The sequence below is a fragment of the Quercus lobata genome, chromosome 1 (assembly GCF_001633185.2).
Source record: "Quercus lobata isolate SW786 chromosome 1, ValleyOak3.0 Primary Assembly, whole genome shotgun sequence".
NCBI lineage: Eukaryota > Viridiplantae > Streptophyta > Magnoliopsida > Fagales > Fagaceae > Quercus > Quercus lobata.
Window position 1 is genome coordinate 26691928 of NC_044904.1, and position 16777 is coordinate 26708704.

The window sequence follows — 16777 nt, forward strand, 5'->3', positions numbered from 1 at the left end:
AAAATTTGCTAGAGTTGAAGTTCTCTTCTAAATATACACGAGAATCTTTAGCTCTTGTAAAAATTTTAAATATCTTCACTATACAAAAATTTGCAAAAGCTATAGTCCTCTTCTAAATATACGATAGAATTGTAGCTCTTGTAAAAAAAATTATATTCCTTTTTTATTAACTTTTTGGTACTCTCTCCTCTCTTGTACCTTCTCTCCTTTACTCTCTCATTAGATCTATAGTGGCTGACTACTCTCCCTTACTCTCATGACACCGCCAACAATGGTGGTATCATCAAATCGGTGGTGAATGACAAATATCATCAGAAAATTGTAAAAACTAATTTACCCTAATAAAATATTCTTATTAATTTACCACAATTAAAGAATATTGTTATCATCAATTATTGTTCGTGAAGATTTTTTTATGAAGCCCAATTTGTGTTGAAAAATAAGGCATAAACATTTAGGGCTTGTTTGTATTGAGGGAGAGGGATGGGGAATATAGTAGAGTTGACCAAAAATTAAGAGTAGAAATTAATTTCCGGCCAACTCTACTCTACTTCACCCTTCCCCTCAATCCAAACAAGCGCTTAGTTTTGCAAGATACAAATAGTGTTCATTGGAAAATTTTCAAGAAAAGAAGGAAACTAATCTACATCATACAACATACATGTGACATGCCACTAAAATTTAACAAACAATATTCAGCAAAAATAATAATAATTATAATAATAATAATAATAATAAACAATAACCCTTACTCTATCCAATAACACAGTAATTAATTTTACTAATGACATCATGAAGCATTCATGTGACATGCCACTAAAATTTAATAAACAATAACCCTTACTCTATCCAATAACACAATAATCAACTCTATTATGACATCATGAAGCATGATGCACTGGATGTAGCCATATGCTAGAGATTCTTCAAATGGACACTACATTAACACACTTGGAAAAAAGAGAGTAAGTTAATGCAATTAAAAAAACAAAGATTATTATTACAAAGACCTTCAATAGGTTATCTTGTTGAAGAAAATACATTATATAATAATAACAAGTAGTTGTAAGTCCAACCTATTTGTCTCATTATTATTATTATTTACTATTATCAAGGTTTTTTTTTTTTTTTGGATTGTACTATTATCAAGGTTAAGGTCTTGAAACTCTGAAGATAATTGCAAAGAAGGCATGACATTTTATGGTCATGCAAAACAAAAAAGTTACTTTCTACTCTGTAACCATGCTATGTGAAAGGTCTTGGATGAAGGCATTGATGTTGGTTTCAAATGATCCTCCATTTGCAATTGCACGTTGACAAATGCGTTGAACTTCACTTGCTCTTGTCCTAATTTCTTTCACTTCATCATTTTCAAAATTCATAAATTTATGCACTAGCCTTGCAATTTCCACTCTTGACACCAAATTGTTCATTCCCACATCTTGCTTCACCCTCCACCCAATCTTCCAATCTTCCACAATTAACTTACTGTTTAGGATTTGATCAAAGATTATGGGAAAGGTAAGAAAAGGAAGACCACATAACATTCCTTCCCGAGTGGAACTCCACCCACAGTGTGACCAAAAGCCCCCTACAGAAGAATGAGATAAGACCATCAATTGATCACACCAAGGCACTACTAATCCTCTATGACCACAAACCTCTTTCAATCTACTAGTCTCGTCACGTGCCACCCAAAAGAATCTAACACCAGCATCACACAAACCAGCTGCAATTTCATCCATTTGGGCACTAGAAAATGAAAGAAAACTTCCCATTGAAATATATAAAACAGAATTTCTAGGTTGGCAGTCTAACCAATGTAAATAGTTGTCGTCACTGTGTTTTGTGTTTTCTCCAAAATCAAAGTTAGGTACGATTTGACCCATAGCATATATTGGAAATGAGAATTTTGCTTTTAGAACATCGAATACTTTGGATTCGAACTCATAACTGGAAGTTAATAAGAGATATTGTGCTTTGTTTAACCATGAAAAAGCTTCGAGAATCCTTGGCGTCGTTTGTTGGTTTCTCCCATTAAATGGAATATTCACTAGTTGTGTGGAGGAAATTCCAGGGATGTAATCTACCTGCTCCTCAAATTTTGCTAACATAAAAAAAAAAAATAAATAAATAAAACAATGGTATCAAAATAAATCCAAATTGGCTAAACATAATAAAGTATGACAATGAAGAAACTACGTTAATTGGTAATTAGTTCATTTATTTTCTAGCCGTTTTCAAGTTTTGTTCGAGTTACTATGAAAATGAAGTTAACTTATTGTTGAATTGGTTCTTTTGTCTAAGGTAGTTGTAAGGGTTAAATCTCATAGGCAAAAAATTAATAAGCAAACATAAAACTAAAACAAAAAAAGTAAGAACAAAATTTGGTTACAAATTTGGTTATAACATAAGGCTACCAACAACAATAGGAAGATTATATGTGTCCTTGTTATATGCAATGCACCTAAAATTGATTGTATACAATCACTTAAGTGTGATTTAATAAGTAAACACATGACATTTTCCTATTGTTGGTTGTAGCCAAATTTTATCCGGAAAGTAATCCATCCTCTAATTTGTCATGGTGTTCTCTCCATTTTCATAATTTCATTGTGTTTGTTCAGCAACTATAGCTTCATTTCGCACTACCAAATCAATATCTTTGGTAATCTTTCAAAGCAAAGAAAGAACCCCCCCCCCCCAATAGCCAGGGGAAAAAATGATTTTTGTGAGAAACCAAGAACGTGACCAAGGATACGGTACAAGTATAATACGGAAAATATACGGATGGGTATATTTCGACATCTTTAAAAAAAGTACATTTCAAAAATTCGGCATAAAAATACGAAAACAGATTAAAAAAAACAGTACATGTATCGTACAAGTATGCTACGTTTATTTAAAAAAAAAATCGTAACAAAAATATGGAAAACATTTTCCATATATATTTTTTATAGATAAAAGCAAATAATCTTTGTATCATAATTTTTTAACTCTTGCTAAGTGTGACTTAATCCTTAGAAGATCCCAACAAAATTTTTTAAAAAAATTATAAGAAGATAGCAACTTTCATTAAGAATAAGATAAAAGTAATACATCTTAAACCAAAGCAGACTTAATCATATAAAATTTAAATTTTTCTAAGAATGATATTAGAGATATTACAAATTTAACTATATAGGTCTTATAAATTGATGCATCACTAATTATAAAAATTAATTCAAACATTCATTATTATGCTCACCAATCACATTCATTGGTCCATTGATTATTAAGTTTTTGTATTAAGAGTTAGGGGTGTGCATAGGTTGAGTTGGGTCAAGTTGAGGAGTTTTTTTTCAATCCAACCCACCATGGTGGGTTATAAAAATCCAACCCAACCCATTATAAGGGTCTAACCCGACCCACATGGATCGGGTTAAACCTATGGGTTTGACATTTTTTTTAATTACTATTATTATTATTAAATTGAGTATTATAACAACACTATCACAAATAAGGGCAAATTTATAACCAAATAATCATGAGTATAACATCAAACAAATACAAACTATATAAGAAGAAATTAGGGTTTGAGTTTTATTTAGGAAGAGAGGCAAAAAAGTAAATAACAAAATTATATAATATATTTTTTTAAATTTAAAAATATATTAAATATAGGTGGTTGGATTGGGTTAAGTGGATTTGAAAATCTCATGACCCGAACCCAACCTAACCCACTGTAAAAAATAAAATAAAAATAAAAATAAATCATGACCCAACCCAACCCACCAACCCTTAAAAACTGACCCAACTTGGTGGATTGAGTTAGGTTATGTTGGGTCGGTTTTGGTGGGTTGGCGGGTTTGTTGTACACCCTTATTAGGAGTAATGCTACATCCATAACAATTTCACAACAAATTCCTGGTGGCAAATCGTTACTGGTGATGGTGAATAAAAAAGTGGTATTAGTAATGGATAGAGATTATAATCAATACCAACTCACTGCCTATACTTACTGTAAAATTATTATGAAAATATTGTAGATGCAACATTACTGATTTATGTTGTAGTAGAATTAGTTTTTATTTTTATTTTTATTTTTTTTTTATTAAAGAAACTAAATATGATTACTTGGGCATTGGAAATGGAATTTGCGATTTGTTGTCAATTTTTTTTTTTTTTTGGGTTATATACTTGAAATATATTAAACATGACATGCTCATTCTCTTAAGATACGTTTAGTAGATTGTAATAATGATTACATATAAATAGGAAAAGGCATTATAAGGAATACAAAATGATATAATATAATACTTATTACTATTCATTTGTTTAATGACAACATAAGAATAGAACCCTGAAGACAATGGAATGAAAGCATTTTAAATCAAATTGTTTAAATTGTAACATTAGAAAAAAAATTTAAGATATATTTTAGGAAATATCTTATTCATATAATTATATTTCCTAAATTTTTTTTTTTTTTTTAAATTTGAAAGAGAGAATAGTTATTTTTTATGATTTTTTATTTTCATAATTGTTATGTGCATGTGGAAAGTTTATTTATTTTGAAATATATTAATTTTAGAAATTAATACACCTATTAAATAATATCTATTACAATCATTTTAGAAAGGAATAATTATTTATCGTTTTAAAGAATAGCTATTCATAAGTAATGAGTAATGACCATTTCCTGTAATAAAAATACAACCAAACTACTGAATAACTAAACTATATGAATAACTATTACATTACAGTGACTATTACAGTTTACCAAACATACCCTTAGTGTTTGACATGTGTATGTCTTTATTGAGATTTTTTAAAATATTTTATATCTCTTGTCCTTACGCTAACCACTATCAAGTTTCAATAAAAATTGCTTTTAATCTTTTATAACAATCCGTATAACTCGCCAACTTGTCCGTAACTAACGCGTGATATACGTCTAGCCTCATAATAACACATTTAATTCTGTAAGTTTGCACACAATACATAAGACGTGAGTAATTTTAATTGTTACGCACGGTACAATATGCGTATTATAGGGATATTAGGTCCAGTAGAATGTATTGGGCCGGGGGCCCAGTCCAAGGACACCTCATAAGCTCGAGGATGGAAAGACATGGGATAGAGGTCAACACTGATAAATAAAGGAAGGGATTTAGGCGTTATGTTGCAGGGAAGTGGTCCGAGGATGAATGCCTCCTCGGCTAAGTAAAGACAAGGTCGGAAGGTATGGTTCGACATCAAAAGCAACGTTCCAGATAGTTCCATTGATGATGATAAGTATCAAGAAGGAACAGGATATAGGGAGGTTATGAAATATCTGAAAGGAAAGCTGCTACCACCGCATTAAAAGTTCTGCAGCTAACTCTCTGGCCACATTAATGAGGAAGTGATATTTGAACAGTAACTTTCAGCCTTACACCTACTACCCAAAGACTTCAGGAAGGTGCTAATGGGACAAGGATCAACACCCACAATCTGATCTGCACGTGAAAGGTGGAGATGAAAGGAAAATAAAGTATAAAATGGAAGGGAGATCCTAAGACAAAAGGATCGAGAAATTAAGAGAGAAACACTGTAGTAATCAAGAACTGAACTTGTAATTAAACTTGAGAATCAATATATAAGAATTGATTTTCTCGGACTGTGTAGAGAACAGTTTTCTTTAGATTAAATTAGTTTATCTACTTTTTCTTATCATCTAAATCCACTTTATTCGTTGTCTGATTCATTAAAGCCTAGTTTTCTAACTCACTCTCTACAAATTCATTGTATTGGGCTTTTTGGGCCTAAATTCATTGATCATTTGGGATAGGGACTCAAATCTGGTCCTTACACGTACTTACTAACTATACTACATCATCAATATTCGCTTCCTAATTATTTGCATTTTTTTTTCTTTTGAAAAAGTCAAATATTATAATTAGATTTCTCATAAAATACAAATTAAATAAAAGTCATATTTATTACATTATCATATGTCTAATATTCTTCTAAATAGAAAATTAATTAAAATAGTATTGCCACATTAAAAATAAAATAAAATAAACTCAAACACATTAATCTTTGCAGTGGTTGCTCTCCTTAGTAGAACCACTTGAGGACATAAAGATCGGTGATTGTTGGTGGACAATGGTGGTTGTCCTCAAAGGATGAACTAACTTAAAGGTGTAGGTTATGAGCTAACGTTTAAGCATTTGTTAAAGATGAAAGGCTTTTATTATTATTATTATTATTATGTTTTTTTTTTTGGGAGGAAGCCACAAGTATGAATCATTTGTTTATTATATTTTATGGGTCTATTTAAGTTAAATTTTATTACTTATTAGGAAGCCACGCTATAATTTTTGGATTCAAACTTTAAATTATTTTATATATCTATATGCAATATAAAAAAAAAAATTGAATTTCTTTTGATTTCTTTTATTTCTGCCACATAAACTTTCAAAACACATTTTTTTCACGTAATTATTCTAATATGTTTTTTTTGTAGAGTTTAAATCCTATAAGGATTCACTATAGAAGCTATAATTTTGAATACAAACGTTAAATTATTTTATATATCTATAATCTAAATCTATATGCAATATAAAATAAAATAAAATGACTTTATGTTAACTTCTTCTATTATTGCCACATAAACTTTAGAACACATTTTTTTTTTCACGTTATTATTCTAATATGTATTTTTTCGTTGAGTTTAAATTCTATAAGTATTCACTATAAAAGCTCTTATATTTATCGTCTACATTAGAATTGTCATATTATATTTTCTTTAAATAATATAATAGATTCAATTCCATTAACAAACACAATCATATATTATGAATATCTTTTAATAATTATCAAAGTCCATATTTAATTTTTTTTATTATAAAAACATAGAGAAGATAATATTTTGTTACTTTTGTATGTGTAGGGCCGAGGAGCTTATGATCCGGCCCACGTTCTATCCGGACTCAGGGCCCGTGCCGAGGAGGTAGTGTGCCGAGGACGAGTGATCAAAGGCCGACGGGTTAAAGGTAACAGCTGAAGACGACCCTATTCTCGACACTCCAAGACTTCGATGAGAAGAGCAACGTCTTAGTGAAGGCCATCCCCAAATAGTCCCCTGAAGGGGATGTGACCGGAATAGGGCCCACGTGGAGGTACGGTGGAAAATAGGTTCAAGGAAAATACGTCCCCTCCGCTTTAAATGCACCAGCCAACGTCCTGATCATGTTAATGAGAAAAGACGCTTGGACGGTATAACTTCGATCCTCGCAACTAACAGAAAGTAAGAGGGGACAGCTGATGGGACAGGTACAGAAGTAAGCATCTGCCTGACCAACAAGTGGAGGGCTAGGATCAACCAAGAATGACTATATAATATAAAAATTAGTGCACCCAAAGGGGGTTAGGAAAAATGGCAAAAAACCAGAGCCTCCCAGCCCGCCTCCAGGAGAGAGAGACTCCCAAGGCGAACACGATTTAAACCATGTATGAACACCACGAAAAACCCACCGTTTGGTGACCAAGGCCTAGCCTTTCAAACCCACGCTCTACAAATGATATTGTTTGAGCCTTTTTACGTGCGAACCCAACACAGTTATGGGTCGTTAGGAATCGTGTCCTTACAATTGGCGCCGTCTGTGGGGAAGGCTTGTGTGTTGGCATAGGCAGTAGGTTGAGACAGTTCCCTTGTCACTTCTAACAGCCGGTTATAGTATTCTAGCATAAAGTTCCACTAGGGGCTACGATTCTTTACTAGGGGCTACGCTTTGTAGCGTCAATCGCGTGGATGGTTCTAGGGGCTTGGCCGAGGAGCTAATTCCCCTAAAGCCAAGGCCCCATATCAAAATCAAGGTTTGGACAGAACCAAGGTATTGTATGGTCCTCGGACTCAAACTTATGGGGAAACCAACTACTTAGATGAGAAAACTGAGTTTTGGACAGAACCAAGGTATTGTATGGTCCTCGGACTCAAACCTATGGGGAAACCAACTACTTAGATGAGAAAACTGAGTTTTGGACAGAACCAAGGTATTGTATGGTTCTCGGACTCAAACCTATGGGGAAACCAACTACTTAGATGAGAAAACTGAGTTTTGGACAGAACCAAGGTATTGTATGGTCCTCGGACTCAAACCTATGGGGAAACCAACTACTTAGATGAGAAAACTGAGTTTTGGACAGAACCAAGGTATTGTATGGTCCTCCGACTCAAACCTATGGGGAAACCAACTACTTAGATGAGAAAACTGAGTTTTGGACAGAACCAAGGTATTGCATGGTCCTCGGACTCAAACCTGTGGGGAAACCAACTACTTGGAAGAAAAACTGAGTTTTGGACAGAACCAAGGTATTGCATGGTCCTCGGACTCAAACCTATGGGGAAACCAACTACTTATCAAAATCAAGTTTTTGACAGAACCAAGGTATTGCATGGTCCTCTGACTCAAACCTATGGGGAAACCAACTACTTATTAAAATCAAGTTTTGGACAGAACCAAGGTATTGTATGGTCCTCGGACTAAAACCAACTACTTTAAAGAAACCTGGGCACTAAGCAGGACTTAGCGACTACACGTGACATCTAAAATGATGCCTATATCTTTGTTGAATGAGGGTTAGAAATGAGTCCAAGGCTCTGCTGGTGCAGGTAAGTTGGGGTTTTGAAACATGATGTTAAATGTATCGCATGCACATATGTTCATATGTGTTAAGATAAATTAGTTCAGAATTCATAAACAATAGTAAGTATCGACAAGGGCAACTAACAAGTAACCAAAAGGCAAAAGGGAGAAAGAGATTTCATATGTACATGTTCAACAGGTTCAAACTACTAATAGATTACAAAGTTTTCAAAATGAAAAAGAAACAAATTAATCGTTAAAAAAAAAAAAAAAAAAACAAATACGGAGCCTAGCCAGGGTTTCTATTTCTTTAGTTTTGCGTCGGCCACGTCTTGGAAAGGAGGAACGGAATCAGCTTTGACGCCCTAGAGGAGAGTCCCTTCTGGGGAAGGTTGAACAAGGTCAGTATCGGTACTCTTGAGGACCACAGCAGGGGGAATTGCTTGTGGGGGCTGAGCAAGTATGGCTGGTTCCTCAGCATTAGGCATCTGAGTACCAACCACGGACTCAGTAACCTCTTTAGGGGCCTCAGGATCCGTATGCTGAGATATTTCTATCACATCCTGAAGTTCTCCCTCTTTGAGCATCTTGCCAGGAGAACCGCCGACCTGTAAGTCTTCCGACTGAGTGACCCCTTCCTCGGGTTGGTTACCCTTAGCCATAGAGTTAGAGGAAGTGGCCTCGCGGATGGCTGTAGGGTAGAATATGTTCTCCGCCTTCCACAAATCGGATAAAGCATTTACCCCATCTCGCTTCAATGCCTCTTCCCAAACCTGGGAGTAGTAAAGCCTACATAATCCGGGAATTTGGGTTTTAAGAATGGCTTAGGTTTCAGCTACCCCCGCATTATAACCTTCATCCTTCTCCTTCTCCTTAGAAGGTTGGGATTTTCCCCCATCCATGGTTTCCTTGTCCTTGGGGCTCCTCTTTCTCTTTGAATCAGTGTCTTCCGGCCGAGAAGGCAGAGCTGGTTGGGAGGAAGCAAGAAGTTTGGGGCGAGGGGATTGTGGCTGTGACTTGGTGGAAGATGACCTAGTCTGGACAATCTGGGGCTGAGGTGGTGGGGAAGGAGCATTGGGTTGTGGCGTTCCCTGCGTATCCTTCCCAGGTTGGCCCTCGAGGAGTTCGAGTAGGGGGGTCGGGGGCTTTCTCTTGAGTCCCATCTCGGCTTGAGAAGAGGTGCCTACTGATGACAATTCCGCCTCGGACAAGGCTGGGTCACCTATATCACCAGAAGGATCCTCGGATTGGTGGGCTAGGTCAAATACCCCAAAAGCTTCCTCGGGCCAGTCTAGCTCGCCTTCGTCCTCAGCTACTTGATGAGACGAGGAGGGGCCCACCGGTGGGATGTTCTCCGGGACAGATGGTTCCTGGGAGATTAAAAATCCTGTCTCGACCACGGTAATTTTTGGAAGCCAAGGACGGCTGGCGCTGATCACGTGCCTTACGTCCGCAAATGACTTCTGAACAGGAGGGTACCCTAGTATTTTGTGAGCTGTTCGGACTTGACCATCTCCGTCATTTACGAAAACTGCCGCTTGTAAGACAGTCTCCAAGTCCGCCCGGTTGACCAAGTGAAAATGCCGTTGGTAGGCGTGTGGATCTACAAAAAGAAAAACACGTATGCATGGTTAGTTACCGAATAACATCAGATTAGAATGGCGTAAAGGTTCATCGCCCTTCCATTCCCAGTACCCCACCTGGTTCTCCTTCTACTACGGGGCACGGATCGCCATCGTGCCATTCACTAGAGACGATGAGAAAATCCTTATTTAATCCCTTGTTGGAGTCAGGGAGGCACTGGATTAATCGAACCCTTTCATCCCTTGACTTCATGTAAAAGGTTTTCCCCTTCAACTTTTGGAGATTATAGCACCAGTTCACATCATGGTGGGTCAGTCTTAACCCCATCTTCTCGTTTAAAGCGTCCACGCAACTCAGAATCCTAAAAACGTTGCCGGCGCACTGGGTGGGGGCTAATCGGAAGTGCCTGAGGTAACCCCTCGTTACCGGCCCCATAGGGATTCTCATACCCCCCTACAAAGGCGAGGACGGGAATTACTACCGCGCTCGTTTCCCTCTTATAATGCCACTCCCCCATCTTACAATGCCTCAGACTTATGTTGGGAGGAATCCTATAATCGACGATGAACTTATTCATCGCCTCTTCAGTATCGATTAATTTCCTCAGTCTCAATTTAGCCATCTCTATGATTTACTAAACAAACCCAACCCGTGACGGGAGAAGAAAGGGAATCAACGAAAAATAAACCAAGAAAAGAAAAAGTATGAGTTAATGGAGGTAGGGAACTTACATAAAAGAGGAAAGGCGCTTCGGATAGGTTTTTTGTGTTGGAGATAGACTTGAATTTGGACGAAAATTCAGATGAACCCAGAATATACGCGCTAGAACTCTTAAGTGCAAAACTGAAGAGATAGATCCGTTCCAAAAAATCTCTTATACTTTCTAGGGTAACTGCACAAATTTTCCCGCCCATAAAGACCAAGGGATCACGACCGTTCGATCTTCATCATGCCGTAGAACGTGGGAAACACAAAGCCGCCCGTATTTAATGAGGCCACGTTTCGCCTTCCAAGGGCTCCAGGAACGTGTCTCGGGCAGATAAAAAGTCTCGGGAACCGATAGGTGACAAGGATGGACAGGCATTGGCAGATATATGATGTCATCAAAACCCTCCTATCCGTCCGAGGAGTCGGATAGCAGGATTTTGAAGGGCTATTGTAGGACCGGGGAGCTTATGATCCGGCCCACGCTCTATCCGGGCTCAGGGCCCGTGCCAAGGAGGTAGTGTGCCGAGGACGAGTGATCAAAGACCGAGGGGTTAAGGGTAACAGCTGAAGATGACCCTATCCTCGACACTCCAAGACTTCGATGAGAAGAGCAACGTTTTAGTGAAGGCCATCCCCAAATAGTCCCCTGAAGGGGATGTGAGCGAAGTAGGGCCCACGTGGAGGTATAGTGCAAAATAGGTTCAAGGAAAATACGTCCCCTCCGCATTAAATGCACCGGCCAACGTCCTGATCTTGTTAATGAGAAAAGACGCTTGGACGGTGTAACTTCGATCCTCGCAACTAACGGAAAGTAAGAGGGGACAGCTAATGGGACAGGTACAGAAGTAAGCACTTGCCTGACCAACAAGTGGAGGGCTAGGATTAACCAATAATGACTATATAATATAAAAGTTAGGGCACCCAAAGGAGGTTAGGAAAAATGGCCAAAAACCAGAACCTCCCAGCCCGCCTCCAGGAGAGAGAGACTCCCAAGGCGAACACGATTTAAGCCATGTATGAACACCACGAAAAACCCACCGTTTGGTGACCAAGGCCTAGCATTTCAAACCCACGCTCTACAAATGATATTATTTGGGTCTTTTTACGTGCGAACCCAACACAGTTATGGGTCGTTAGGAATCGTGTCCTTACAGTATGCATTGCAAAGATTACTAAATAATTTTTAATCAATAATTTTTAATATATATAGAACCAAAGCAGTTTGACTTTTGGTTGAACATATAACATTGTCTTATGTAACCTTTTGAAACCTTACAATTTTACACATCATTAATTTAATATAAATATATATATATAAATAATTAAATTTAAATTTTATTTCATATTTAAACCCACTATTAGATTCTTTGCGCATCATATTTCTTCAAACTCTAGAATTTATTGTTTCATATATAAATAAATCATAATGAATGACTATTAAAAACTAAATCTTGCTTGGACTGTGTTCCATGCCATAAAATGGTAAGGTGGGTTTTTTGTTTTCCAATAATGCTTTTTTTTTTCCTACTCACATTGTCACATGTTAAAAAAGATTGAAATATTTTATTTATTATTTACTAAGAAAAAAAAGAAGTAGGAGGAGAGATAAGTAAAAAGAATTTGTATTAATAATTTAATACATACTCACCTGAGTCAGATGGGAAATGACCATTTTTGACTAAAAGATCCACGTGTTGGATGATGGTGAACATGGACGACGACATAGGCCAAAACGATGCCACTGGAATATTCCTTCGGTTCCCAACTCCAACTGCCCAGAAAAGAAAAGTATCAGCCATGATAACTGTAACCGGAGGCTCAAGCTGATCAAGGAGCCGCACAAATGGAGCTTCAAACTTCGTCATGACAGCTTCGGCGAAGGAGTAAACGTCAGCTGCGCGGACTCGCTCTGATGGGACAACGTTAGGAATGGTGCCGAAGCGAATGTTGTCGGGTTTAGGATCGGAGCCGATGAAACCAAGCCATTCTTCGGTGACAACGAAAGTGACGAGGATATTGCTGTTTTTGGAAGCTAGTATCCTGCAAAGGTTCATCATGGGGTTGATGTGGCCACGGCCTGGATAAGGCATGGCCACCACGTGGCATTGCATGGTTGGTTTAGCTTTGAGGGAATTCATGTCCGAAACTGGATGTGCCGTAAGCGTAGGTGTCACTGATTCAATTCAATAGCATAGAAGAACACTTAATAATCTACAAAGGTCAAAAAAATACAACACTTGTAAACATATATAGTAATAACCAAAGGAGTCGTTGCTTATTACTTAATTATTATGCAATTTCACACGTGTGCTTTGATCTGATAACTTGAAACTTGAAAGTCATGCCAGTGTCGCATGCCATGAGCTCAGCCTTTGTTATGGTCAAAAAGTAAAACCCGCTTCTCAAAAAAAAAAGGTAAAACCCAAATACCCATTTTCCTTTTTGTGCTTAGAAGACTTGTGAAGGTTTACCAGCATAAATTTCATACGCATGTGCCATAAAGTGGAGTGTACTAGTGCAGCCATAGATTTCCATTACATTATTATTGTAAAAAAAAAAAAGGGTCTGAATTTTGACTGAAGTGTTCCCCGGCCTCCATAGACTTTTCGTCTATGTGAGTAGTTGCCTCACTTGCCTGGTGACTTTTCGTCAATGTGAGTAGTTGCCTCACTTGCCTGACACTGGTGACTTGACTTTTTGTCAATGTGAGTAGTTGCCTCACTAGCCTGGTGACTTTTCGTCTATGTGAGTAGTTGCCTGACACTGATGACTTTTTAGTGTGTTGTCTAATGGTAAAATTGGATTAGAAATTCAAAATGTGTACCCTGGAGAATTTTTTTTTTTTTTTTTTAAGTGAGTAAAGATTTTTGGACATGTGAAAAAGGGGTTAGTCTGCATCCGATCGGCTAAGAGTATCCACACTTTTAAAGTCTTCTAAAATGCAAAAAGTGACAAAATTTACACAATTTTCTTTCAAAATTGCCCACATTAGTGGGGTAAAGATTAGGGATGGCAATTTTTATAAAAATTGATTTGATTTGATAGGATAAATTTGTAATTTTAAGTATATTTTCCTTAATAAAATAAGTTTTATTAAAAAAATTGTACTAGTTGTAGGGCAAATTAACAAAAAGTAGAGTTTTATGGGGTGGAGCGGGGTTTCGTGGGGCCTCAAGGGGCGAGGATGGGGTGAGAAAGTGTTCCCCGTCATGCAGGGCGGGGCGGGGCGGGGCGAGGATGGGGCAAGACAAAACCATGTGGGGCGGGGATGAAGACTCCATCCTTCGACCCCGCCACGCCCCATTGCCATCCCTAGTAAAGATGTGCATATTTGCACGTTACTACAGTAACTGTGCAAATATGCATAGTTACTGTAGATGTGTATAATAATATTATATTATTTTTTTATTACTTTTTTTTATCTCTCCTCTAGGCTATGAACACTGTCCTCCATTAGCAGTCATGAGCACTTCTTCCTCAGCCCCAAAAATCACAGAACAGGAAGTGTAGTCCACCAATACTCCTAAACCAACTATACCAATCCTTTCAACTACAAAAATCACCAAAGAGGAAGCAAATCCTCTTTTGCGGTTGATCACCGAAGAAGAAATCGCTTCAATCACCAAAGAAGATGCCTCCGACATGAAACCCAACGGAACCGCTATAGTTGCCGATCTACTCCACTGTTGCTGCTAATCTGCTGCCACTGTTGCCGTCGATCTACTGCCGCTCTACCGCCGGATCTGCCGCTGTGTGTGAGTGTTTGAGAGAGGAAAATAGTTAAGGGAGGAATGAGAGAGAGACTTTTGGATAGGATTGATGAAAGATACGGTAACTCTAAAAATTAATAAATAAGTAATAAAAAAAGAATAAATAATAGTATTATTTAAATAGAGTATAATTTAAAATAGATGATCTGATGTGGGTGTTTTAGAAAAGTAATAATGTAAAATAGAAAAAGTAGGTTTTTAATGTAAAATAGACGAAAAAATTTGGCCGAACTGATGTGGTTACTCTAAAGTAGTAAAATGACTGGTTGCGGTTTTAGTGAAGGAAAAAAAATCTCAGATTTGGGATAAAAGGAGATTTAGGGTCCGTCTGGTTGTAGGAGTGGAAAAGTGGGAGAATGAAAAATTGTTGGGAGGATGGAAAAGTGAGAGGATGGAAAATATTTAGTTTTCTTTCGTGTGTGTTTGGTTGGAGGGATGGAAAAATATGGGGGTAGAAAACTCTTTTGTTTGGTTGAAAAGAAAAGTGGGAGGATAGAAAATGTAGTTTATATAAATTGACTATTATACTCTTATTACATAATAGATAAGAAATAGATTTATTTATACTTATTAAATAATATAAAATTTACCAACAATTATATTTTTCAATGAGAAGTGTTACGTCCACAACATTTTTCACAATACTTTCACAATAAAATTTATGTGGAAAGTTGTTACTAGTTCTAATTTGAACCTATCACTAAAATTATTTTTTTACTCACCAATATTAACTAATAGCAATCTGTTACTTAAAATTTATTGTGAAAATATTGTGATAACATTTCTCAATTTTTGATTCTTTATATTATTTCTCCTTTATCTCATTTGATTTCATCCATATGGTTTTTTTTTTTTCCTCCATACACGTTTGTCCTTATCTCTTTATCTTCCCCTTCTTTTCTTTCTTTTTCTCCCTCATTCAAGAAGTGCTCTCATTCTTTCTCTGATATTTCTCCAGCTCTCGCTCTCTCTCTCTTTTTTTTTTCCCCTCTATACACGTTTGTCCTTATCTCTTTATCTCCCCCTTTTTTTCTTTCTTTTTCTCCCTCATTCAAAAAGTGCTCCCATTCTCTCTCTCTTTTTTTTTTTTTTTTTTTTTTTTTTTTTTTTTTTTTTTTTTTTTTTTTTTTTTTTTTTAAATTGATTCTAGAATAGCTGTTGTGTTTGTGAAGAGGGTAGGTGAGACAGGGCATTTGTGTAATTCCACAGTGAGAGCAGTTTTCTCTCCACAATTTTCCTCCCGATTTGGGAGGATGCAAATTGTGGGCCCAGGAGAGAAAATTTTCTCCCCGATTTTCCATCCTCAACATTTTCCTCAGCATGCCAAACAGTGGAAAACACTGTTTTCCACCCTATTTTCCTCCCTTTGTTTTCCATCCTCCCTATTATCCCCCCAACCAAACATAGTGTTAAGGAGACTTACTTTGGGAAAAATCTCATATTTGTTTGAGGAGGTGTGAGAATCTATGTGAGAAAATGATTAGGAAACATCTCAGGTCTGTTTGGTTTGGGTGAGGAGTGAGGATGAACTACTGGACTAGGCTTGGAGGAGAGGAATTTAAATCTGCCACTGCTACTTCTTCAGAGAGAGAGAGCTCTAAGCAATTTTCTAACTTTTTATGGATCTACTTTTATTTAAGCCTTTAAGGAGAGAAGACTTTATTTCTTTTAAAAAGTTTAGCATAAACATGTTTGGATGTTGTTTGGCCATGATGGTGGTTAGGTGGGAGACCACTTTGTGACTCCCATGTTCTTATTTGCACTTCATAAATAACAGCAATAGCAAGGCTTGTTGCATTTTGGGCATAAAATATTTACATAAAAAATACTAATATTTTTGGGAGAAATATTTAGGTGTGAAATTATATTAACATTGGTAAATATTTTTCTAAATAAATAATGGTTTTGTTAAAACTTAAAAGTAAAGAAAATTATATATGAATGTAAAACTCTAAACCCGTTTTCATAAAACTTTAAAACCATAACCTTTTCTATTTGATAGTTTGTTTAGGTTAATATCTTTTAATTTGAGTTAAATTTGACATAAAAATACTTCTAAAATGTTATATCTATTTTTTTTTTAGTAAATATTGGTAGCTATAT

General features: G+C 36.5%; 1 protein-coding gene across 1 annotated transcript; it reads right to left on the minus strand.

Moving 5' to 3' along the window:
• Positions 1-1229: 1229 nt before the first annotated feature.
• Positions 1230-13081, minus strand: LOC115951701 (UDP-glycosyltransferase 87A1-like). The gene is made up of 2 exons (XM_031068857.1): positions 12553-13081; positions 1230-2107 (listed from the first exon to the last, which is right to left on the minus strand). The coding sequence occupies exons 1-2, from the start codon at positions 13040-13042 to the stop codon at positions 1230-1232; spliced, it is 1368 nt and encodes a 455-aa protein (XP_030924717.1). The 5' UTR covers positions 13043-13081.
• Positions 13082-16777: the final 3696 nt, after the last annotated feature.